Source organism: Opisthocomus hoazin, chromosome 6 (genome assembly GCF_030867145.1).
Source record: "Opisthocomus hoazin isolate bOpiHoa1 chromosome 6, bOpiHoa1.hap1, whole genome shotgun sequence".
Classification (NCBI taxonomy): Eukaryota; Metazoa; Chordata; class Aves; order Opisthocomiformes; family Opisthocomidae; genus Opisthocomus; species Opisthocomus hoazin.
The window spans coordinates 52,838,642-52,866,491 of NC_134419.1; the positions used below are offsets into that span (position 1 = coordinate 52,838,642).

A 27,850-nucleotide genomic window follows, 5' to 3' on the forward strand; every position below is an offset into this window, starting at 1 on the left:
TCACGTGCAGGCAGGAACAGTCAGCTGCACAATGTATGATTAGAAAAAATCAATTAGGCAACACTTCACAGGAGTTGTTCAAGGATCATAAAGGTGATTGTGCTTACATGAAAAGCCAAATTGCATACATGTAAATAGAAGACAGCAGAAGAAATCCTTTTGTTTTACTTATCAACAGCATCCTTTATTAAAGGGGTAGAACTATGAGCCACAGGATACAACAGAAGGTGTCAAAAGCATGACCTAGGAGGAAAGATCAAATGATGTGTGGCTAGTTGTTTTCAAGCAGAGAAGCCTGAGAGAAGGCATGATAATATACATAAGACAGCAGCAAAGTGAAAAGGAATAATCTGTTTCTTATGTCCACAGTAGAAAGTACAATATGCAATGATCTTAAATGTGTTGAGGAGGATTCAGATTAGACATTAGGAAAAGCAACTTTCAGTGAAACATAAGGACATTGTGGAATCCATCACTGGAGGTTTTAATAAAATTTTAGATAAATACAACTGTCAGACTGGAGCATAGTCTGACATTATTGATATAGCTTATCAAATTCTGTAGTGGAAACCCAGAATAATGTTCTCTTGATGTACCTTTTAGTTTATGTTAAAAAATAAAACCAAAAAAACCCAAAAACGCAAAAATATTTGAATATATTTTCTTCAGATTTTTTCCATACTTGTAGTAACTCCCAAAGCAATTTGACACAAAGGCTATCACAATACACAAGCTTTAGTAACATATTAATACCAACAAAATTCTGTCCAGAAAGCATATCATTTATACCACCAAATAAACTCTCCTTCTTGGTATAAACTGCACCCAGATGGAGAACTTCGCTGGGGTGGTTATGTTTAGAAAAAAAAATTTTTTTTAATGCTCTTAATGTCCATCATTTTTGAAAGGTCCTGAAGAACAGAAGTGTCTGAGGACTGGAGGAAAGCCAATGCCACTCCAGTCTTCAAAAAGGGCAAGAAGGAGGACCCAGGAAACTACAGGTCAGTCAGCCTCACCTCCATCCCTGGAAAGGTTACGGAGCAGCTCACTCTGGATGCCACCTCCAAGCAAGTGGAGGAAGAGAAAGTTATCAGTAGTCAACATGGATTCACCAAGGGGAAATCATGCTTGACCAATCTGATAGCCTTCTATGATGGCATGACCAGCTAGATGCCTTCTAGATGGCATCTACCGGGCAGATGAGGGGAGAGCAGTGGATGTTGTCTACCTGGACTTCAGCAAGGCTTTTGACAGTGTCTCCCATAACACCCTCATAGGGAAGCTCAGGAAGTGTGGGCTAGGTGAGTGGACAGTGAGACGGACTGAGAACTGCCTGAATGGCAGAGCTCAGAGTGTTGTGATCAGCGGCGCAGAGTCTAGTTGGAGTCCTGCAGCTAGTGGTGTTCCCCAGCAGTCAGTACTGGGCCCAGTCTTGTTCAGCTTGTTTATAAATGACCTGCATGAAGGGACAGAGTGTACCCTCAGCAAGTTTCTCCTCTGGAGATATTTAAAACCCTCCTGGACATGGTCCTGTGCAACCTGCTCTAGGTGAACCTGCTTTAGCAGGGGAGGTTGGACTAGATGATCTCCAGAGGTCCCTTCCAACCCGTACCATTCTGTGATTTTGTGTAATATGTGAGGGAAAGAACAATTTCGAGTGGCTTGTCCCCCATGTTATGGAGATTCTGCAGTAAAATTCAGACACAACCATACTCGTCTTCTATGAAATTCTGAGCATTTTATGAAGCAAACTATATATCATCGGCCTTTTCATTTTCCTGCATATTGCAATCTTATATTGTAAGAAAACTAACCCAAGTCCTCAAAATTCTGAATTTCATGGAGCAACTAAAACCTGACTCAACATTTTTCTGCTAAAGATGTTACCAATAAAACTTCAACTCTGTATATATCACAGCTTTATAGAGTCGTTATCCCACTATGATTCCAGCTAATGCATTAGCTTATTTCTTGTCAGAGAGATTAGCCATGCTGTGGGCAGATCTAGCTGCAATGAAATTTATTATTTCCTTGCAAATGAGAAGGTGCTTCCGTGTGTGACAGTGTAGATAGCAGAAACAGGGAAACTTTATTCGAACAGCAACTGTTATAGCATCAATTCTGCTACCTCAACCCTTGAAAGATGATTAAAAGTGATTACTGACTTTTGTGAGAAAGCACATGCTTGTTGTCCTGGCACATAAAAAAAAACCCCACATGATTTTTTATTTACTGTCTAGACAGAGGAGAAAAGTAAAAAAAAAAAAAAAAAAAAGACATATTCCTTTACCAAGAATAGACAGAAGATTGACCAACTAGTCTTGCAAAAATCTTTTCTTTTTTAATTTTTTTTATTTTTTCTAAAAATAACCTTCTACTTTAATCTCTGAGCACTGGCTTTCCCACTGGAACCTAAGATGCATGTAGACATCCTGCTGCATTAATTATTGGGGTAACAAGGACCATCAAACAATAAACCCACTGTTTCCTTAAGCCTCACAAGGCTTGCACATAACTCTGCTATGTACAAAAATGTGACAGAGTTAGGCTGTCCTCAGTAGGGATAGCTGTAATCTTCTCCTTGTTCATAAAACCTCGTATACACACTGCATATGATTGCCAAATACAAAAAGAAATGCATATGCACAAATCACAGAGTAAGAAAATCAGACATACCACACCTGAACATACAAATTACTACTGAAAATATTCAGTCATTCAGTTCCAGCAGACAGGCATACTTCAGTCTCAACAAACTTTGAGGTAAATACGGAAAAATAAAAGTCACAAACGGTTTAACATCTAACAAGCAAATTTAGTATGAAGAAGCAGCACCACTACAATATGCAAGTTTCTCATAGTTCTCATAAAAATGAAGACACAATCACTTTCTTACAAGCAAGTAGATGACTAGTAAAAGATTGATCTTTCACTTACGAAACACCCCACTCCCTTACAATACTTTATAGTCATACAAATCTACTTGCTTTTCCAACTCCACTGCACAAACAATGCAGTCTAAAAACAGACGCATAAACTCTTTCTTCCAAATCACTCACCTACATGAATCAAATATTTGCCCCCAGTTATAAATCACTGACATTTAAATAGCAATATTAAGTTGGAAAAATCCAAGAGTACTTTCTACATTACATCAAGGGCAACCAGAACACTTCATTCAATAAATTCAAGTTTCACTGTAAGTCCATGTGGACACAGACTTCTGCACATCACAGAGTGGGCAAGCAAACCCAAGAATGTTTTTAATGATTTTAACTCAACAGGAATGTAGAAAGAAAACCAAACCAAAACCTTGTAACTAAATACAATATGCAAGTTGCATTTCATCTATATTCTCCTAGACAAGGATCCCATAACATCCATATAGAAGAAACCACAACAAGCACGCATACTACTTTATCACAATGATCTGCTATGCAGCATTCATATTATGAAAACATCAGAGGCCTGTACAAAAATAATTACTTTGTCCCATTAAATAAAACAGCCCACAAATGCACTGATTCTATTACCAAAGCATTCTAGGGCAAGCACTCACCAGCTCTTCTGGCAGAACGGCACTGCCACACGCCAGCATAGGAGAAACAAACATGTAGTAGTGGTGGTGCAAATAGCTGTCAGACACTTGTTAAGGGGAGAAGCTGAAGCTGGTAAACCATAGAAGAAATAACTGGAACCAGAGAGAGAGCTGGAAGCATTTCCAGAACATAAATATCTCTGGTTTACTATCACCTCTTTTTACCCCTGTACCTATATTAGGGTTATAAACCAAAGGCTATATAAATGTCATTAAATACTTCGAGGGTGTATTGTTGTGAACAAACAACTACATTCTAAATGCTGCAAAACATTTGGAACTAAGTACTCTGTTGTTACATTTATTTGAAGAAGTAGTTTCAAGTTTGTATATTACAAGCTCTGTCTGTAACTCGTGCTGTAAACACACTGGCCTAAGATGAGTTAGCTGAGCGGAATTTGACAGCAACAGTAGAATTTTCATCCAAAATATATTCTTATCTGCAATACGCTTCTAGATTTTTTCTCTTTAGCTGGTCTAGTCTTCTAACTAAGACTGCTGCTTTCCTCTCTCTTTTGTCTAATCATAATGTGGATTGTTGCCCTACTCGGGGTGCTAATTACTGTATGCTCCATGATGTGGAAAAACAAACAAAAAAGACTCCCTGTTTTTATTTTGCATTCATCTCTTGTTGAAACAACACTCCTTCCTCAACAGCAATTTATGGGATTAATATATATTTTGACTCCTTTACATGTTAATTTACAGAAGTCTCACATACAGTCTTACAAAGTATTTGAAGCACTTCCAGAGAGGAAGATGACAACTAGAACATATTAAATACACTTCATCTGCACTAAAGCAAAACAGTAGTGTAACATTAACTTACCAACATGCAGTCATGGATGACACCTGTATGCAAAATAAAGGTATAATGCAATTCCTCCCAAGCAAACGCACTCGGCTACATTTAGAGCTTTGAACAAATGTACTGTCCACTTTAAAGAGCGCAATTTTTGGTATAGCTAGTATTCTGCAACTTGCCTTAAAATAACATACATGCACGAACTCCAACAGACCAGATCTTTGCCATCTGTAGGAATGAGACAGATTTGAGTCTAAAGAACAGTGTATGTCATGAATATTTTTTCAGGACTACTAATACAAACAGAATGTTCTTATGAATTTAAGCAGCTATCAGGGCCCACTACTTTCTTTAGACTTTAGACTAGTTGGTATCTCTAAGAAAAGCCTAACATTTTATATAAATCACTTGCTTAATGCAAGTTTTAGTAAATGCTTTATTGCCCCTCCATTCCTGACTTTCTGTATGTTCTGAATACAGCCTACTCCTTTTTTCCCCTCCTCATATTATATTTTCAGCTGTACTGAATTCAGCTGAATGCCACAGTTCAAGACATAAAGTATCCGTGTCTTAATAGCTTGAGTGCAATCAATCTGATGCCCTTGAAATGCAATTTCGCAAGAACAACCACCTCTTAATTTAAGGACGGAACATTTTTCTCCTATCAGATTACTCCAACATGAAATACTTGGCCAACTCTATAACTAATAAAACATATATACAAGAAAAATGTGGGTTTAGTTCATTAGTGGAAAAAGTTGGCTTATTTAGGGGTTATTAGATCACCAGGGAGTTTATATGTTCGTGTATTAATTTTCAGAAGATGGCAGATATTTCAGTTGTACATTCCGCAATGTGATGTATTTCTATTTTATCTTCAGAGACATCTAGTCTTGTGATTGTTTTTCTCATTCAGCAGTGAGAACATTCATTTTAGCGCGACCACATTCATAGAAGAAATAAGATGGAACCTTGATGTATTTCATTTTCTTACAGCCTTCACTGCAGTGATTTACTGAGAGGAGAGAGTAACATGTAATAGCTGGTTCTTACAGTGGCAGCGGGAAGACTCATGCTGGTTGGTATCTTCTTTCTTTTGTACATTTTCCTCTCACTCACCTGGACCTGTATTTTGTGGGTAGTTCAACAGCAACAAAAATCAGATTTGTTTTGACACATTACTGGCAAGGCTAAGCAGCTTGCCCAGTAACAGACTGGTAAATAGAAGAAAAAAAGAAGAAAAAAATCACCAGCAGTCTGTCTGTGCTTGAGCTCTAAGTTGCATTCATCAAAACTGTGTTCACAGGTAGAATCTGGAAATTATTTTTTAACTGGTGAAAATCAGAGGAAAAGTTATGATGACAAACTTCAGATATGATATACAAATCTTACCGAAAATAACTAGCGCTCTTTGTGAAGTCATCTATGAGCTCCATTTTCATTGCAAGTACATATAGTGTGTGCCAGTAACAGGAAATCACTTTGAAGCTATGAACTGACCTGCCAGATTTTAAAGATTTTTAAGTTGTCTTTTGTAGCTAATGAAGTTTGTTGTTTCAGTGCTTTGTTGCTGCTGATCTCCTGCTCTCAGGCAGTTTTCAATTAACTCTGCTCATGTATTTACCTTCACCCTCCTTGACTGTTAAGAGCCAAAAATTAGGATTTTGGATTTTACTTCCACTGTTGCTACATGAAGTAAAAGACATGAAAAAGAAACAAGTTTGAAAACTAGAAATACTACTCTTTTTTTTGGTGACAACTAATTAGAATTTAACAGAAAATTATCAACCAGTTATCTAGCACATGAGATTAGTAGTTTTTTGTATGAGTAAATTCTGTGTTCTGTGGCCTACAAACACTTATTTTTCTCCTGTCAGACTTCTGCATTTCACTCTAGAACTCTCGTACACAAAAAAAAAACCTAATAGGCCAATTTCAGGTGAAAATCATTAGTCCTAAATGCTCTCAGCAGTGCGACAAATAATTTTGGTAAGCCCATTTTGTCCTCCTGGTTGGAAAGCCAAGATCTGGCCTTCAGCACAGTGGGTCCTAAGGAAATGAAGCTGGCAGAGAGCCATAGCATTTCAGGCAGTTGTGGATGGATGAAGGCACTGGAAGTAATCAGCCAATTAGTGGGGTCCTGTGAGCAAAAGTTTCCCAAAGCACATTAAATCCATTCTCAAAAGAGAGTTAGCACTTGCCTCTCTCAGATTTCACATGGCTTTATTGGATGTGTTGTCCAAGGCCTAAGAACAGCACAAGGACAGGGAGGCCAGGTAGATATGTTCTGTGTCACAAAAGACATTGAAGGACCCCGCTTCCACCCACTCTCAGAAAGTTACAGAGTGTATCTCCTACGCCTCCCCTCTCCTTCATACCCAGCTACATAAAATCCTAGAGTGCGTAGTACATCTTTAGCATCGCTAAACTTCCCCACATTAAACAGATCCACTCAGATCTGCACAGCAGCCCAGCATCAGGATGCAGAAAAACGTACAGTGCCAGCCCTTTTTGGTGAGCTGTGTGAGAACAGAAGAGAAGGAAGGCAAAACGCCAAGACACAACTACATGCTGCAGCGTTGCACAGCGTCCTGGGGGACTCAATAAAAACAGAGTCTGGTACATGGAAATAACCCAGCCTCACAGGGAATGCAAAAGGAGCTCTGCTCTTAGGCCTGGTGTAACCTAAAGCACAGGCAGAGAGGGTGCGAATACTACAACACTTCATTCAGCCAATCTCAGCAATTACTTACAGTGACCTGCATGTAAGCTTGGTTCTGAAAACCTGGTCAATTAACAGAAGAGATAGCAGGGACTATAACTGCATATTTAAGGATACAGCTGAATAAAATCTACTCAAAGCAAGGTAAACTACTTGTGCTTTTCTTGGAGTTAGTGTACACTGTCTCCGAGGAAGCCACATTCTGTAACACACCCTGCTGCTCTTCACGACCATCTACGATCTCTGCTACTAAGTTTAGCGCCTTGTTAGCAGAGTTCACCATGTGTAGTTTTCTAGTTACATTCATTTTTACACAATTTTTGTTTCAATATTCTCCTCCTTCCTTATACACCAATCACGAACTTCAAGATGTAAGAGAGAATTGGAATGGGAATATACATGAGGTGGGAAAAAACATGTGCCTCAATAAAAAATAATTATCATCTGTTTTTTAATGGGAAATAGAAGGAATTAGCCCAAAAATCAAGATAGCTAGGACTTTTCTCCCTTAAAAAAAAAAAATTATAATGAGGTCTTTGAAGAGTTAGATTTTAAGCACTGAATGATTTTAGCATTGTGAAATGCATATGGTATCTTTACCCCAAGGTTCTTATCTAAACATTTGATAAAACACTATATAGTTTACAAAGAGAAGGCAGAAAGCTTCTGACTGCAGGGACCTCGTCTACTGGCAGAGCTTCAGGTTCAAAATCGTCTGGCATAAATACAGTAGTACTAGGTCTACAGAGCTTAGCACTTTTATTTGCTGGAAGCGATTCCTGACGAGTTCATGATCCATTTCCAGTATGCAGAACCTGACAAACACTACAGCATATCAACCGGGGGGGAGGGGGCGGGGCAGACTACAATGGCAGTCAGGAAGACCACAATCCCATCAATGCATGCGTCACCTTTGTTTTCTAAATACTAAAATAGCAGATACAATGAATAAAGCAAACAAAAGCAGAAAAGAAAAATACTATTTGAATGACAGACAGAAGTGTTGTGATAAGTGTACCACACCTGTCAAAACATTCATCTTTCCTGCAAAAGAGGTTTGCAGGTAGTTTCTCTGTTAATTTATTCACATATACTTCAATTATACTTAATGTCTTTGGGGTTTTTTAGTACTTGCTCTTATTGTTTTTTTCTTTTAAAGTTGGTTTCTGTAGACAGAATAGATTGCCACAATCACAGAAACTTCCATTATCAAATAATTGACCATGTTGTTTTGGCACACTGAGTTGCACCATGAACTCATCCAGGGTTTTTGCTTAAAATATATGACTCGTTCTCTATTACAGAGAGAGCTCACAAATAAGAAGCTGATCATGTTCAGAATTAATATGATGACAAAAATTGCATTGATTGCAGTTCAGATGTGGATCATAAAGTGGACAAGGCAAAACACACAGAAACACAGCTTCTCTGTCTCTTTCTGTGTGTATCCTGGATGTGCATAGGAGGCTCAAAAGAGCCCAGCAAATCAGCCCAGAGGCAAATCGCTGTGAACCATTTGATGCACTGTATGCCCAGAGAAGCAAGCTGCCTCTTGCTGCGACAAGATCAGCACGATTTTGAATGTGTAAGGAAACAATACTTCAATTAACCCAGTGTTCTGAACTAAGCAGGAGCCTGCAGCCACTGCACTGTGTTTCAGTTTTCTTCAGGAAAGGTGGCGTCTCTTCAGCTACAGAAACTGCCTAGGAACCCCACGCAATATCCCAGGCTTGGCGTGCCAGGGTCAGGGGTGAGATTGACAGCCCAGCTCAAGTGTGTCTATACCAACGCACGTAGCATGGGCAATAAACAGGAGGAGCTGGAAGCCATTATACAGCAGGATGGCTATGACTTGGTCGCCATCACAGAAATGTGGTGGGACAACTCGCATGACTGGCATGCTGTCATGGATAGCTACAGACTCTTTAGGAAAGACAGGCCAACAAGGAGAGGTGGTGGAGTTGCTCTGTATATGAGGGAGTAACTGGAATGCATTGAACTTGGCCTGGGGGCAAATGAGGAATGAGTTGAGAGCTTGTGGGTTAGAATTAAGGGACAGGCTCACATGGGTGACATTACTGTGGGTGTGTACTACAGGCCACCTGACCAGGAGGAGGAAGTTGATGAGGCCTTCTACAGGCAGCTGCAAGCAGCCTCACAATCACAGGTCCTGTTTCTCATGGGGGACTTCAACCACCCTGACATCAGCTGGGAAAACCATACAGCTAGGCAGGCGCAATCCAGGAGGTTCCTGCAGAGCATCGATGATAACTTTCTGATGCAAGTGGTGGAGAAACCAACAAGGAAAGGCACTCTGCTGGACCTTGTATTAACAAACAAGGAGGGACTGGTGGAGTATGTGAAGGTTGGAGGTAGACTCGGCTGCAGTGACCATGAAATGGTCGAGTTCAGGATCCTGCGTGGAGGAAGCAGGGCGATAAGCAGGATCAAAACCTTGGACCTCAGGAGGGCTAACTTTGCTCTCTTCAAGGAGCTACTGGGAGGAATCCCCGTGGGTCAGGGCTCTCGAAGGCAGGGGGGTCCAAGAGTGCTGGTCGCTGTTTAAATGTCACTTCCTCCGTGCTCAGGAGCAGTGCATCCCCCTGAGAAAGAAATCGAGCAAAGGAGGCAGGAGACCTGCATAGTTGAACAAGGAGCTTCTAGCAGAGATCAGGTGGAAGAGAAGGGTCCATGGAATGTGGAAAGAGGGGCAGGCCACTTGGGAAGAGTACAGAAACGTGGTCAGAGCGTGCAGGGACGCGACGACGAAGGCCAAAGCCCACCTGGAATTGAAGCTGGCAAGGGATGTCAAAAACAACAAGAAGGGCTTCTTCAACTACATCAGCAGCAAAAGGAAGGACAGCGACAATATGGGGACGCTGCTGAATGAGGCGGGTGTCCTGGTGATGGAGGATGCAGAGAAGGCAGAGCTACTGAATGCCTTCTTTGCTTCAGTCTTCAGTGCCAAGGCAGGCCCTCAGAAATCCCAGGCCCCAGAGGTAAGAGAAGAAGCCCACAGAGAGGATGACTTTCCCTTGGTTGAGGAGGATTGCGTGAGGGATTGCTTAAGCAATCTGGACGCCCACAAATCCATGGGCCCCGATGGAATGCACCCACGAGTGCTGAGGGAGCTGGTGGATGTCATTGCTGAGCCACTCTCCATCATCTTTGAAAGGTCCTGGAGGACAGCAGAGGTTCCCGAGGACTGGAGAAAGGCCAATGTCACTTCAATCTTCAAAGAGGGCAAGAAGGAGGACCCAGGAAACTACAGGCCAGTCAGCCTCACCTCCATCCCGGGAAAGGTGATGGAGCAGCTTGTCCTGGAGGTCATCAGCAAGCAAATGGAGGAAAAGAAGGTTCTCAGGAGTAGTCAGCATGGATTCATCAAGGGGAAATCATGCCTGACCAATCTGATAGCTTTCTACAATGGCATGACTGGCTGGGTAGATGAGGGGAGAGCCGTGGATGTTGTCTACCTCGACTTCAGCAAGGCTTTCGACACCGTCTCCCATAACATCCTCGTAGGGAAGCTCGGAAGTGTGGGCTGGATGAGTGGTCGGTGCAGTGGATTGAGAACTGGCTGAATGGCAGAACTCAGAGGGTTTTCATCAGCGGCGCAGAGTCTAGTTGGAGGCTGGTAACTAGTGGTGTCCCCCAGGGGTCAGTACTGGGCCCAGTCTTGTTTAACTTCTTCATCAACGACCTGGATGAAGAGTTAGAATGTACCCTCAGCAAATTTGCTGATGACACCAAAAAGGGAGGTGTGGTAGATACACCAGAAGGCTGTGCTGCCATTCATCGAGACCTGGACAGGCTGGAAAGCTGGGAAGAGAGGAACCTGATGAGGTTCAACAAAGGCAAATGCAGGGTCCTGCACCTGGGGAGGAACAACCCCATGCATCAGTGCAGGCTTGGGGAGGACCTGCTGGAGAGCAGCTCTGCGGAGAGGGACCTGGGTGTCCTGGTGGACGACAGGTTAACCATGAGCCAGCAGTGTGCCCTGGATGCCAAGAAGGCCCATGGCATCCTGGGGTGCATTAAGAGGAGTGTGGCCAGCAGGTCGAGGGAGGTTCTCCTTCCCCTCTACACTGCCCTAGTGAGGCCCCATCTGGAGTACTCTGTCCAGTTCTGGGCTCCCCACTTCAAGAAAGATGAAGAACTACTGGAGAGAGTCCAGCAGAGGGCTACAGGGATGGTGAGCGGACTGGAGCATCTCTCCTATGAGGAGAGGCTGAGGGAGCTGGGCTAGTTTAGCCTGAAGAAGAGAAGGCTGAGAGGGGACTTTATAAATGCTTACAAATGTCTGCAGGGTGGGTGTCAGGAGGATGGGGCCAAACTCTTTTCAGTGGTGCCCAGTGACAGGACAAGGGGCAATGGGCACAAACTGAAGCACAGGAAGTTCCGTCTGAACATGAGGAAGAATTTCTTCCCTCTGAGGGTGACGGAGCACTGGAACAGGCTGCCCAGGGAGGTTGTGGATTCTCCTTCTCCAGAGATATTCAAGACCCGCCTGGATGTGGTCCTCTGCATCCTGCTGTAGGTGACCCTGCTTCGGCAGGAGGGTTGGACTAGATGACCCACGGAGGTCCCTTCCAACCCCTACCATTCTGTGATTCTGTGATCCCAGGACATAGACCCACACTGACTGCCCAGGAACTTTCAGGTGAACTGACTGCCATGACTATTATCAGAAGAAAGCAAACCCAGACAACTTTCAGAAAAGATAATGATCTGCAATCCTTTGTGGTCTTATAAAATATTAGAGCATGCTGAAACAGCTTAAATGAGTTCATTTCCAAAGTCCACAGCAAAAGGTGCATGTTTGATATCAGCATGTGGAGGTATGAAAGAGTGCTTTTTATAACTTAAAGGTCAAAGAATGGAATTTCTCTCAGTGGCTCGCTGAATTCTACCAAAGTGATTATTTCAGTGCTGTTAAGACTTTACAAGAACCTTGTCTTTAGCTGGTTTCAATCCTATGTTTTTAAAAATCATCCATTTAAAGTCATTAAAATATTTTGGATCACTAGACACAATGTTAATGCATCAACACGTTGATTAATCCTGTATTTGTTCATCAGAAGTGCTGGTGACCACTTGTAATTCTAAAATCATTCCAGAGATTTCAAGATTTTCCCCATTTTGCAGTGGACCAGAAAATGAAGCACTTTGAAAAACGTTTGTCAAGAGAAAAGACACATTACCCAGAATTACAAATATCAAACTCGTGGACCATGTTGGTTTAAGCCTCACAAATCAAATACAACAGGAACTTCAATCTGAATTTAGAGAAAATGCTATTTTTGGACAGCAGTCAGTCTGTCCATCTCATGCTCTTAAAAACTAAAATATATACCCAAACATAACTTTTTAATAAAAAAATCCAACCAACTCCAGCAGTTATCTGTACCAGAAATGTCACAGCTAATGACTGCCATTTCAGAGAGTCTAGGCTCTGTAGCACAGAACTACCTCTTTGTGCATTTTAATACACAAATTCATTATCTCACCTTTACTCTCAGCTAAATCATGTAATCTGCTTTAAAGCACTGTATCTGTTCAACCCACAGTTATTTCTTCATATCAGATGCTCTTTATTTCTGTCTTCCTTGCAATTGTGAGGATTTCAAATTATTTAGGCCAGAAAAGTTATCATTGAAATAAGAGCAAGTAGTCACTTTGTCAAACCACTCTCTAATTCTAAATTCTCAATATATGCACCTAAATCCAGTTAATGTCACTGCATGTTCAGCAGCTCAGAGAATACCTTTTTCTTTAAAGATCCTAATCATTAGGATAGAGAGCTTGACCCTACAGTCTCTGCTCAAGAAAATCCAAGACCACTTTCAAGTTAGCAATAGATTTGCCTTAGGAAAGGCTGAAGGAATAAGGCTTACAGACTTAATCAAACTAATTCTAAATCACTTTGTGTCTCTTTTGAGCACTGAATGTTTCCATTCTGAATCTCTACATCATCCTAAATTTTGCACTGTATTTTTCTTGATATAAACCAAAGAGATATAACACCAAATACTGGCCTGTATGGGAGTGGTTCTCCATTAGTCTCTCAACTGACCATTTTTCCTTCATTAAAATTCTACTCTGCTACACAAGATCTTGCTTTATTCATCACATTGCCTAATCCACAATATGTTTACTGATGTTGCAGGCAGTTACAACAGCCACACCCTGAATCACTGGTGGGTACAAATTAAGCTGTAGTAAAAAGGTTCAGCAAGTATGCCTGTTTGTAGAGCAGATTGTATCTGAAAGAAATTACCTTCTGCTTTCCCACATCTTTGATTAGCACTAAATAGTTTCTCATAATTCTCATTCTGGATGTAAGATAAACCAGAATTCTGTCCATTTCCCCCAAATTCCAAAACACTTACACTAGCTCAGACGAGAATATTTCAAAGACATGCAAGACAGTTACACTTTTACCTTCATGACTACATTTTCAGCAGGATTTGAGTGACTACTTCTCTCCTTTTACATTTGGAAGACACAAATACACCTCCTTGTTTCTTTACATTTCACCCATTTGTCACAGCTGTGGAAAAAGCAATTAAGTGCAAATGGTTCCTCTGAGTTTTGGATGCATCTTTATTGGTCCAAAGGAGGAATCCCACCCACCTTCAGTTTGTCAGTGTTCACACTTTCAGCAGAAAGTTCAATACCTTTTTAAAATTAGAGTACCCCTTTATAGTGACACTTTTAATTACCTACTAAAAATCAACTTCTTGTCATTGCCTCATCACATTGATTAACATCAGGCTGGATTCTGAAGCCATCAGCATCAGGCAGCTCTGGCATTAACTGCAGATCAGGTATCAGGTACTTAGATGAAAACGTGACCAACTATGCAACTATAGTTCCTAGGTTCCCCCTAAGGTTTCTTGCCTATTTTACCTAATTTTGACACTCAGATTTCTACAGGTGAAAACTGTATCTATGAGAAGACCAGCAAAACTTTTCTCCTGCTCCTCAGTGCAGCTGCACAGTGAGCACACCAGATCTCCACATCATGAGCCACACACACACAAAAAAAAATTCCAGAAGGTGCCAAACAATTGGTTTTTAAAAGAAATTATCTATGTCTCTTTTTTGTTTTAACTTGTCATTTGATTTCTCCTTCTTTCAAATGGAAAGGGCATGACTTCCTTTAAGAGGTGCACATGCACATGTATCTTCCATGTACAGACAGAAAAACTGTGCACATGGAGATACGAACTGCTTGCAGCTTAAAATCATGCAAGACTAGCGCTACAGACACACAAATACACTTGAAGAGCTGAACTGTCAAACTATGGTGAATGCAGTGGCAAAGTTGATGGATGATATAACAGTCTTCCACTCCACCACCCTGAATACATAATAAAAAATTGGAAATAGGGAGATATCAGCACTTTCAGGTGGGCAGGGGAAAGAAAAACCTCTTCACCCATCAAGCAAACCATATAGACACACAGGATAGACAGAAGCAATGGCTAAATGACAGTGCTAGAGTCATGGAACTACGAAGAAATGTCAGGTGGCTGAAAACAGTTGTCATAATTTTTCACTCTCCTAGCTACTGAGACTGATTTGTTGCTTGCTTTTTTAAATTAATACATAAATCAATTATTTTAATTACACAGCGAAGTGATAGATAGTTGTTCTTATGTCAAGGGGAGATAATAAGCTAGAATACTGGAAATACAACCTTACACTCTCATTTTATAATTTATATTGTGTGACTAAGTATTAAAGAAGGAAAGAAGGCATTTTCAAATGCCTACATGCCCTTAAATTACTCTAAAGTGAAGTGCTGGCTTGTTTGAAAACTCCAAAACATGAACTCAACATTCCCAACCCTGCAGAAGAACAGTGGCAGAGTGGTAAATACAAAGTAAACAAACTCACCCATTTATTAATCCAAGATGGCAATTCAAAAGACAAAATTCTGCCTTACCCTCAAATACACAACCAAATGTACTGTCATTCTTAATTCCATGTACTGTCATTCTTAATTCCAGAAAAAATAATTATGAATTCTCATTCAAATTCATTGAATAGCACAAGCCTTAAAAATTTCCATAATAATTCCTGCCCTTTGATTTGCATCTTAGTTACTGCACACCTTTTAGAAAGGCACAGATTACGGATATAAAGGCAGCGATTAATGAAAATGCAAGCCCTCTCCGAAAGGAAATGGGAGAGTTGGTTATCCTGGATATGGAGAAGGCTGAGGTACTCAACGACTGCTTTTGCCTCAGTCTTCACCAGCGAGTGCTCCAACCACACCACCCAAGTAGCAGAAGGCAAAGAGGCATGCATTAGGAGAATGAATAACTGCCCACTTTAGGAGAAGATAAGGTTCGAGACGATCTTAGGAACCTGAAGGTGCACAAGGCCATGGGAACTGATGAGATGCATCTGCGGATCCTGAGGGAACTGTTGGATAAAGTTGCTAAGCCACTATCCATCCTATTTGAGAAGTCTTGGCAGTCCAGTGAAGTTCCAAGTGATCAGAAAAGGGGAAACATAACACCTATTTTTAAAAAGGGTAAAAAGGAAGACCCAGGGAACTACAGGCCAGTCAGTCTCAGCTCCAGGCCCAGCAAAATCCTGGAGCAGATCCTCCTGGAAGCTATGCTAATGCACATGGAAAATAAGGAGGTGATTGCTCACAGCCAACATGGCTTCACTAAGGGCAAATCATGCCTGACAAATTTGATGGCCTTCTATGATGGGGTTACTGCGTTGGTGGGTAAGGGAAGAGCAACTGATGTCATCTACCTGGACTTGAGCAAAGCATTTGACGCTGTTCTGCATGACATCCTTGTCTCTAAATTGGAGAGACATGGATTTGATGGATGGACCCCTTCATGGATAAGGAATTGGCTGGATGGTCGCACTCAAAGAGTTGTGGTCAACGGCTCGATGTCCAAGTGGAGACCAGTGACGAGTGGCATTCATCAGGAGTCAGTACTGGGACCAGTGCTGTTTAACATCTTGGTCAGCAACATGGACAGTGGGACTGAGTGCATCCTCAGCACGTTTGCTGACAACACCAAGCTGTGTGGTGCGGTTAACACACTGGAGGGAAGGGATGCTATCCAGAGGGACCTGGACAGGCTTGAGAGGTGGGATGTGCAAACATTGTGAAGTTCAACAAGGGCAAGTGCAAGGTCTTGCACAGGGGTCAGAACAATCCCAAGCACAAACACAGGCTGGGCGGAGAATGGATTAAGAGTAGCCCAGAGGAGGAGGACTTGGTGCTGGTTGACGAGAAGCTCAACATGACCTGTGACCTGACAACGTGCGCTTGCAGCCCAGAAGGCCAACAATATCCTGGGCTGCATCAAGAGCAGCATGGACGGCAGAATGAGGGAGGGGATTCTGCCCCTCTGCTCTGGTTAGACCCCAACTGCAGCCCTACATCCAACTCTGGGGCCACAACATAAGGACATGGACCTGTTGGAGCGGGTCCAGAGGAGGCCACAAAAATGATCAGAGGGCTGGAAAACCACTTCTAGGAGGAAAGGCTCAAAGAGTTGGAGCTGTTCAGCCTGGAGAACAGAAGGCTCCAGAGAGACCTTACAGCAGACTTCCCGTACCTGAAGGGGGCCTACAAGAAAGCTGGAGAGGGACTTTTTACAAGGGCATGTAGGGATAGCACAAGGGGTAATGGCTTTAAACTGAAAGAGGGTAGATTTAGATTAGACGTGAAGAAGAAATTGTTCTCCATGAGGGTGGTGTGTCACTGGAACATGTTGCCCAGCGAAGCTGTGGATGCCCCCTCCCTGCCAGTGTTCAAGGCCAGGCTGGATGGGGCTTTGAGCAACCTGTTCTAGTAGAAGGTGTTCCTGCCCAAGGCAGGGGGGTTGGAACTAGATGATCTGCAAGGCCCCTTCCAACCCAAACTATTCTGTGATTCTACACTGCACCTCTTAAAAAAGCCATCTCAGTAGTGAATTGTCAAAAACATTCATTTGCTTTCTGGTTTGAACTTTTCTGACTTCCATCCACTGGATATTGTCATACTTCTGTGTATTAGAATAAAAATTTAGTTAAGTACCTCTATTTGTGATATTTCCAAGCCATAACCTTTTCCAGATAAGCTACAATGACTGAGCTCCTTAAGTTTTCCATCACAATGCCTGTTTTCTTGACAACAAATAATTCACCTCTACCCTAAACTCCCTCCAATCTTCAGCATACTTTATAAAGTGTTTGTCACACAATAAATCTGCCAGTTGATAGGTGATAATCTTTTTTGAAAACTTGGCTCCAGTTTGTGGAGTAGAGCACTTTGGTGAACAAATCTCATGCTCAACACAACACCATCTTAAAAAGCAAAATGAACAACCAAAGGCAGAGAATAAAAGTGCACTTATTCCATTTTAACAAAGAGAAATACCATTTGACTGTAGAAATAAGTCTTCTTTCCAAAATTACTATTTTTTAAATGTAAGTTTGACCTGTATGATCATGAAGACAACTACAGTACTGGTAACAATGCACTGCTCTGAAGTAAAAGACGTTAAGTTCCCTGCTCCATCTCCTGCAAGCATTATTTCCCATAAGCAAAGTAAATTACTGTGTGCCACATAAACATCTTTGATACTGTCCTTAACTCCTTCAGTTTCTAACACAACTTCTTAAAACTTTTCTATATATAACAATCATCAGGAAGCAATCCTAAAAAGATTTTTAAATTAAATAGCCAAAATGGTTTCAGAGAGATTCAGTCCTTTAACACACAATTACCTTGAGGGCATACAATCAAAATGAAATAAGTAAACCTTAAGTTAGCATACCTTTACAATAGGATACTGCTTTTGTGTGTGTTCACATACTAAATTCCTGTTATCAACTGTTAGATTACCACATTGCTGGAGACTTCTAGGCAAAAACTAAGTGTGTTTGAATTACAGTCAGCACTGCTACAGGCATCCTAAAGGCACTGTTAACACTAAGAACAGCAGCAGCAGCTATAATTTTTCAGTTTGAGAGGTGCTAAATACCACTGAAGATGACTGTAATTCCATTTTTATGGTATCTATTGCCCAACACTCCTGAAATTACCTTACAGTAAGATCATTATAATAAGTGGCCTTAAACCAGTACTGTTCCAGTTGAACAATATATGGACAACTTCCCTTCAACAGGAACAAGGTCCCATATAAGAAAAAAGGAAGTGTGCACCTACTTCAGTATCCCAAGAAGAGTGTTGGGATCTATCACTGAGTCCCCTCTTATCCCACATTTTGTCCTATCTCATTTCCCCTGTAAATATTCAATATTGCATATTGTTAATATTTAGGTTGATACAAAACAATGCTCAATGTAAAGCTTACTTAACTCTTGCTGGAAACATTCCAATAAGTCACAGAGCAACAGAATAGTTTTACCACTCATTGTGGCACAGAGTTATTCTTTTTAGTCAAATTTCAGAGATAACAGTCAGTATCACAGAATTTAAAAGCTTGTTTTAGTTCAAAGTAATTGCCAGACTATCTCCTCGACAAGAAAGAAAAAATACATTTCTTGGAGACAGGTATCTCCTGGAAGGCTTCAAAATGGCAGACTAGCTATAAATGGACATTCTCAACCCAAACAAATTTCTCTACTGGATGCAACCCAACCCTAGATGTACATGGAAAGATTAGGTCACCGCAAGTTAGACGGATGAAGGGACATCCATCTGGATGGGGAAGACAGAGTGCTAAGTACTAAGAGCAACTGATTAACAAAATAATGAGATCACTGAAAAGCAAATAATTTTAAGTCAGTTCAGCACACTGAAGCACCTCTATGCAGCATTACACAAATGCCAGAATGGGAAGAATGAAAGGCACGGGAACATGAAGCCTGTGCCAGGGCTGTGGGTGGGTCTGCACCCAACCAAGCGACCACCTGAATGTGAGCAGATCCTGTGCATTTCTTGACCTGCATTATTTATCAACATTTGCAAGGGGTCGGCATACATTCCACTGCTGAGTATGAATGTTTTTTTGTATTTTATCTGGCCTGAGATAAATATACTTTCAACTAACTTTGCTAATAAGCCATCTCTCCTGGAAAAGTATGGCAAGTCTGTAGAGATGTGTGTTCCATTAGCCAACAGTAAGAAGGAAAGGTCTGACACACAGCAATATATTTAGGAGCAGACTTGAATATAGTGGGAGTACATCACAGAGAGCAACAGTAACCAGACCTGGCGTATAGATGCAAGTCAATACTTCATATTGTGTTTGGGACACAGAAGAACAGCAAAGGGCATCGTACAGGCTTCTTGACCACAATACTATATGTCAACCCCACAGTTCAGCTTTGGAACAAGTCTCCAGCTTGTCTCCAACTCCAAGAACTTCCCATCTTCCTCCTCCGTAATCACCAGAGAACTTAGCCACCCTGACCAGTTCCACGCTGGCTTATACACATACTCAGCCTATTTGCAAAATTAGAATCTGAAAGCGCTGAGAAGTTTGACCTATGTATGCTCACAACTTTGGGGGTTTTGTATAAAGAAAGTCAGAACTGAATTCTTTACCTCACTGCTTATTTTAAAGAGATGTTTCTGTTGGCAATCTGCTGGCTATCTGAAAACTCAAGACCTTCTACCCTATTCTGAAAACTGACAGTTAAAATGACTTAATATAAACCATCATCCCAAACATGTTTGCCTCTTGTATACTTCTACCACTCATAGAAGTTTGGTCTATATTTATAAATAACAGTAAACATGGGTCATTTTAAGGATAGTTTAACAAGCACATTTCTAATTTCCCATCTGTCCTGTAAACTCCACCACTGAAAAATTACATTGCTATATTGCACTTTGTGTCTCATGTCTAAAAAATAAGGACAGAAGCAAATAACCATATTTCATTCAAAAGCAATATTCATTACTTTGACTACATAAAACACTTACTTTACCATGAATGCATTCATATTCATATTGTATACAACTGTTTGTCTCCAAACAGATGGTAATGACTCAGTGTTTTGCCAGTGGGGCTATGAATACACCCTTCATCTACTAAGAGACTATATAAGTTATCAATTAAATGCGCACACTCCACAAATCCAGATACAAACGTCACATACTCAGAACAGCTTCAGTCCCAATCCAGGTCTGTGATTTTTGCACAGTAATCAAACCAAATATTAATCTTTTTACAGAGAGCTCACTTTCTTTTCAAAGCAGGACACAATTCAAAGCATCTTCTACAATAAATAGATATGGCAGCTTTTCAAACCCCTCACTGCAGATTCCCTCGCAAGTTCTACTAAGATTAAAATCCCAGTATCAAAACCAAGTAAAATACTACTCAAGAAAACCACAAAACTACTGATCAGGTACACAATGCAAATTAACTAAGACACAGAGTACATCTCTAGTCTTCCTCATATGTTTTTGGTTTAGGGTTTGGGTTTTTTTTAACAATTTCAGCCTTTGCCTAGTTTATTTTCTTAATAACATTGTACAACATTTTATAAAGATTCAATCACAGAACAGAAGATAGAACAGCCTGTCTTCTGTGTTTGAAAGCAGGAAGTGATTTTACACATAATACACCTTTAGTACCTCAAAATCAAAAAAGCCTCTGCCAACACAGTTAAACACAGAGCAGAAACAGCATGGGGAGATATATGCATGCCTGATATTGAATAAGGATGTTGAGATTCTCCAAATCACTTGAAAGTGCGAAGTATTGAGATGGAAAGGGTATTGAAGATCTGCAAACAGGAGAAAAAACACCCTGCTCAAGGTGATATGAAGCATGTTATTGAAGCACATTCAGAGTCTGCTAGAGAACCAGACATACATCACTTGAAATAACAAGGAATTTTGCAAAGTTGAGAGTGAGAATTCAGACTAGAGAAAGCTAGTCCCAATAAAAGTGTGATGATAGCCCAAGAAGTAATTATAGAATTTACACTTCCCTGGCTTAGAAACGCTCTCCAAACCCTTGCAGATGTGACATTTATTATGTTTGACATAATTATGACATCAGATACCATAAACCCACATTAGCTTCCAGTTGAAACATTGCCTTTTGGTTGCTGGCAGCCCCATGTCAAAAGGCACAAGTAACTATGTTCTAGTGCCACCAGAATAACAGCTCCCACCACACTGAAAATCACCCAAGCCAATTGCTCCCTGACCTCCCTGTCTCAAGAATCAAATATTCACGTGTTCATACACCATCTGTCCCTGAGCCCTTTCCTGATTTTTAACTGTCTAATGAATTTCCTGATGGAAACAACTGTGATCTGCCCCCAAGCAAATGAAGTGTTTGACAACACTGACACCAAGTGACAGAATTCAGAAAAATATAAACCAAAACAACCCCCACATAGAAATGTTAGAGCATTTCCTCAGTATGCTCTGAAAGAGGCAAAGTCTTATTTTACCAAGAACACAAAAAAGAAGTGAAGACCTATTATGAGAGCTGACATTTTCACAGAAAACACACAAAAGTGACAGAAAGTATGTCCAACATTAAATACATTAACAATTCGATTTAACCTTGATCTTCCAAGCATGAGTCAAAGACCACGTGTCAGTTTTATGCAATCTCAGCTTGTAAAGTCATTTCTAAAGAAGAAAAAATCAGTTGCTTGCATGCACAGTCAATATCTGATTCCATTAACTTATGTGGATTTAGTTCATTTTTCAAGTAAAAAAAATCCAAACAGTACCTTTATGCCCTTTAATTAAAAAAATTTTTTTTTATGTGTTCATGCAAAGTTTAATAGTCTGCTAAGTCTCACTTACTTGCTTTACCTATCTTTCTCTCTGTTGAGAAGTCAAAAACCATGCAGTCCAACATAATACGGATTAAACAGAATTGTCACCCCTCCTACTGGCTTAACTGGTGACATCACACAAAGCATAAAACCTGACTGAAAGAACAATAACTCTATCAAATGCATCAGTTTTACCACCCACTGTGTTTATGTCCAGTATTCTATGTTTTCCTACCAAGCTTCCATGTTCTTACCTGCTGACGTTTGTACGCCAAATGATCGAGATTTTCCAGGTCTTTTCGAAACTTCTGATAGGTTTTCTGTAGATCAGATTTACTGGATACATTTCTTAAAGATTCGAAAGTTCTTTGAAACTGTGACGGTAAAAAAAAAATATACCAGCATTCACACAGTTGCTATGTTTTTCACTGTATTAGGATTTTATTCTACTAAATACTAATGTTATGGAGCCGTGTCACATCTTGAGTATACCACCTTCTAGACAATCCTAAAATTTCATTTTGAAATCAGTCCCAGATTTCAAAGCATAGTACATATGCCCTGTTTAATTAAATTAAATCCTCTACTTTCATAGATCAGACTTGCACAACACAAAACGCTAGCAATCAACACAATCTCTAAAGGTTAGATCTTACTCTATGTCGTGTTACAGGATGGAATATATTCATATAGATCTGATTTTTTTTTCAACTAATAAAAGCATATGTAACTTTATGCAGGGCATGAACTCCCCATTCTATCAAGCATAACAGTAGGTCTTCTATATAATAAAGTACTCCTTATCAAGTTAATTTACTTAAGCGTAATTTGCAAGACCGGATGCTCACCTTCGGCAATGTGCTCATATTCTGTATGAAAGCTGTGACAACATTAATTATACTTCGCTACAGATCTTACTTTTAAATTTAAAACTTCTTTCATGCATACACTATTATTAAAAATAATACTGGTATTTTTCAAAGAGATGAACAATACCAACCCAGCTGTAGGGAATTGTAACAGAAAGGCTAAGAGCTGCGCAAAAAGCTACAGCCTCCTTGCTACCTTCAGGAAATCATGAACCTTCTCCCCTGACTTTCTCCATTTCCCCATCTGCAAATATTCTTCTTTACCTCACAAGCATATGACAGCTGTAAAGCTGTAAGTAGTTTAGAAATATTTTGTTATCACAGTGATTACCATCAGAAGCAAGTCTATAAACATTTATTTACATTTATATAATCAGGAAGAACTACATGTCTTCTAAATCCAACCAAAATATTGACTTCCACAGTTACTGGTCCTGTAGACGAAGTACCTGCTGTAAGCTTGCATGCAGTACTGATGTCCAGAGAATGAGGCAAAAGACCAAAAGAAATGGACTGCTGTCCAGTTGGTTCTGGAAAATCAAGGACTTTGGTAGTAACTACAGTGCACATTTCTCTATACGTTTGGTAAAACTACAGTCATTGACTTGGAAAAATGAACCACAGGAGTAGAAGGAAAAAAAAAAACTCCACTCATCTTCAGTTCCTCTTTAAAAACCTCTACAACTAGAGCCAAGCACCCTGGCAGTAAGACATGCAAGGTGGATAACATGCACCATCAAGACATTGTTGGATGAAGGTTGTGTGCTTATCTGACTGGAAACCAACAACGAGATAGATGTCTTAAACTAAGTGGAGTAACTCTCACAGTCCCATTTCAGGTATCTTGAAGCAACAAATACCATCAAAACCCTGAAAGTGACAAAGATCCCAAATATGGATGGACAAGAAGGGTGTTATTAATACAGCCTCCTCATAAGTATGATGCCCCCGATTAGTATGGTAGAGTTCTGTAACCTCCTCTCAGACAATGACCACAGTTCTACCTAAGTAAGAAGAAAACCTCTCTCACTGACACTTTTACTTTCACTTTATGGAAGAGATCCACTTTTTTGAAAGTATAGCTGTAGGCATCAGGACTAAATTTCCTGTAGTCTCACAGCCTATTCATGGCAATGTCAAAGAAGAGATGTGAGCTCTGACTGAAGTTCCTCCTGCAGTAAAGCTGTTTATAAGGGTTGAGAATCCTCTGGTGTCTTTGTAAGCTCCTGATTTAGCTTTTTTGTTTTTTTCTCTGCTATCCATCTACCTATTTTCAGGAACCTTGGAACTTCTGCTCTTCTGTCATATGTAGTGGAAATGAAGCAATGAGTTCAAAGAGAAGAGGTTGAGGCATAAACAGAGTGGTTGCATAATGTTTCAACAGGGAATCCTACTAAAATTTTGATACTACTTAAGTTAAAATTTACTATGTTTGATCTTCATTCAAATTAATTTATCCAATTTAATAAAGACTTAAAAGTCTCTTCAAGTTGTACATTAGCTCTGCATCTTTCTGTAAAATTTTAAGGGCACTGTTCACTGTTGCTACCATGTTTAGCTGTTGCAAGCAAACTGATTCATAATCTGAGTATTTGTGGAATAAGTAATAATATTAAAGGCAGTTGCTGTCTGATTTTTAAACTCTAGTTTAATTATTACATTTCAATAACATAACTTTGCAGCTGCACTTCACAGCATTCTTTACGGAATCCCAAGATCATAGCTTCTATGCTAGACAAGTTTGTGTTTGTCTGAGGTGGACAAAATTCTCTCCATGTTTAATGGGATTCCCTTAACAAGCCCGGGAACCTCAATGTGGGCCATGAAAATCAATGGTTTGTCAGCTAAGCAGGAGGTCAGCCCACAAAAACATAAGATTATAAACATGCAGTGCAAAGTACTTCATTGCTTACAATTCAGAGATGTGGGAGGAGACATCATTAAACATGGAGTACGAAGTCTTCTTGGTAATAACCTTACAATCTCCATATAAACAGAAAGAGGTATGGGAGGCAGCAGATATTGCATCTTCAGTTTGTGAATGATGCTATTTGACAAAGCACATACCTTTAATGTAATTTGCCTGGGTGTCTAGATAAGTTATAAAGGTGGCATCATCAAATGGCCTGCTGCACATACTTTACTTGGTCTCCTTCTACACACTTGGTTCAGATTCAGGGCCAATGCTGCAAAAAGCCAGTCTGTTATTCAAGAATGAGGACAAATGGCTCTTTTCTGGTTCGTCTAGATCTGCAGAAGTTAAAGAGTATTAGTCTTTCAGAATATCAATATCATCATCTTCCACTGTGCAGGGCAGAAAAATAGCCCTGAAATATTTTTTTCCACTTGTGAAATATTTCTGTTTATTTTCATGTGGATTAATAGGACTTGAATTCAGGATGAGAAGCAAATTTTATTTCAGTTCTGATGTAAGGAAACCGTTCATTAAAAAATACCTTCCTGTTCTAATAAAGTACTGCTTCTTTAAAAGACTAAATTATGCTAACTGTACTATTTTAAATCATCAGCAGATTTGGATGAAAAAAATTACAAAACCTCTCAAATTCCACACACCTACTTACAAGAAAACAGTTGCTCCCCTATTATTTTGCTGCAATGGAATGGGCAATGTGTCTCTTGAGAGTTTTGTGAAGAGCAGGTCACACAGTTTTTTCCATTGAGAAAATATCAGATTATTTTTCTCTCATTTTAAGAATTTCTGAAGACATGTATTTTGATGATAAAGAAAACACTGTTTGTTTTGCATACATTTCTTAAATTCTCCCTCCCAAAGCAAGTGAGTTATAAAATAAATTCCTTTAGATGAGAATGATCTGTGCATGCTTGAGATACAAATAATTGTTCATCAGACAAGCCATTTTACATTACACTGACTTCATTACTATACCACCAATAAATAATCTGCCAAGAGAAACTGATTTTCCAAGGTTATTTTACCAACATTCCAAGATTAGCGCTCAATAGAAGGACATTTCAGAGCATCACTTCCATAATATTCTCTTATAAGCACTGCACTTCAATGTTAAGTGTTGCTGTAGAAGCAGTAATAACTACTCAGAAGGAAACAATTTAGCAATGTTCTTTTTTTCCTGATAGGTTCAAAAAGAGTCTACTGCAATGGAGTCCTAGGTACTGATTGGAGCATGCAGGCATTTACATAGTCCAAATAATAACTTAAAATAATTTTCCGATGTCATCACCAGGTACTATACAGATTTCTTGAACTCAGTTGTACTTCCAGCAACTTCATGCAATCCATGTTAGCCTATGCTACAAACCATCTTTGTATCACAGATCTCCCCAAGCTTTATGCTTGCACCTTACTTCATTTGATATTTATCTCACAACTTTACAATTATTTCTTATAATGAAAAATTAGTATATAAATACCTTTCATACCATGAATGTGAAACCTAACCAGAAAAATTCCATCTTAAAGAAAGCCTTATAGATTCAAAACAAGCCCTACTTCTTTCACTCCCCCTCACCTTATACCTGGGTTGTGCAAACACTTTGTATAGTTTGCACTTAGGACCAAGTGACTCCAGATAAATTTGCTTTCATCACTATTTTCACCTGGTTTGTGTAACTGACAGGTTGCTACTTATATTCTATCTCATCTTCTCAGGGATAAACACAGATACCACTGTTGTCTAAGGAAGCTTTTCCCAACTTTAGGGATCTTTTCCTTAACTCTTTTTCTTAATTCATAATAAAAAAGTTTATATCCTCCTTTCCCAGGTCTGTCTACCCACCCCTGCATGCACAGTTTTCAAGAGATGTCAAAAACCACTCCCTCCCAGGCAAGAGTTTTAAGAGGGCAACCTGTTCCCTCCTGGTGCTTTCTCTTTCCTTTTTTTTTTTCCTTTTCTTTCCAGAGAGTGGTAAATGGGCATGATCTTCCTTTGTTACTGTGACCCATTACTCTACTAAAAAGGCAGCAGCTGAGCAGTAGGGAGGAAGGCTGTGTATTTATCTGCCCTGCCACCACTAAGGGTGAGGGTCTGCTCCTACTGTACTCTAAATCATGCAGATACTCTGGAAGAAATTGAAACGATCCTCTCTCAAATCTGCCAAGCATGCTTTGCTCATGGAGACCCTTCTAGGATACTGGGTAGGACAGGAGACAGTGAAAGACAGCAGACAGGGTACCTGCAGCAGAAGTAAAACTAGGATATTCCTGAAGGAGCTAACCCACACCTAAGGCTTAGATGTGGCAGCAAAGAAGAGTTCTCAGTGCACATGAAGACAACGCTAAAGAGTCTATTGCAGACATGAATCTGCTGAGAGGTACTGAACTAGAAATACGACTGAAGGAAAGGCTCTACACTGCAAAGAGGCAAGGATTGGATCTGCTTTCAAACTTTTTATTTAAGTGTGTTTTTAACCCAGAAATTCTGTTTTTCTCTTGGAAATATAGCCACTGTATTCCATTTGGTTTCGTGGTTCTCTGGCAAAGCGGGTTTGGGAGTCTTCAGCCTTGCTTCAGGAAGAAATTCTGGAACAGTAGTACCTGAAGCTGGCCAATCAGGGCCCCTTCAAAGCCATGTTTCTGACTGGCAAGAAAAGGATAATGCTCTTTTTTTCAGTGATTCCCATGGTAAGACCAAAATCAGATATTATACAAACAAAAGTTGAGTCACTGGGGAGTCTGTTCCTTAGCAACAGTTTGTTAGAGGAGAGTCATTAAGCATATGATTGTTTCAAGGGAAGCCCTAAGAATTGTAAAGCCAGGAGTCATTAGGGAGTTACGAAGCAGCAGTCAAGAGGCTGCTATGCCAAGAACAGAAGTGGATCCAGGTTCCTGTTGCACTCAAAAGGATGTTCACTTTGAAAAGTCCAGCTCTTCAAACTAATTCTTTAGGAGCTGCTTTTCCTCTGTCATTTATTGCACATTACAGACCGCAACAGAACTTGCAGAGTGCAATGATAAACACTGTAGCCCTGATTACAAACTGTATCCCATGTACCATATACTGACCTCAGATTGGTAGCAACAATCCATTTCTGCTGGTTGATTAGAAAACAAATATGAGTATGAACCAAAAGAGAAGCCAAATCCTCTCCTGAAGACTCCTGTGACCTTCTTA

At 40.2% G+C, this 27,850-nt stretch overlaps 1 protein-coding gene across 1 annotated transcript in view; it reads right to left on the reverse strand.

The window, feature by feature from the left end:
• Positions 1-27,850, reverse strand: part of CTNNA3 (catenin alpha 3) — a 577,723-nt gene that overhangs the window by 503,090 nt on the left and 46,783 nt on the right. The window contains exon 5 of the mRNA XM_075423092.1: positions 22,125-22,244. Within this exon, the coding sequence (XP_075279207.1) occupies positions 22,125-22,244 (120 nt within the window). The remainder of the gene's footprint in view (positions 1-22,124; positions 22,245-27,850) is intronic.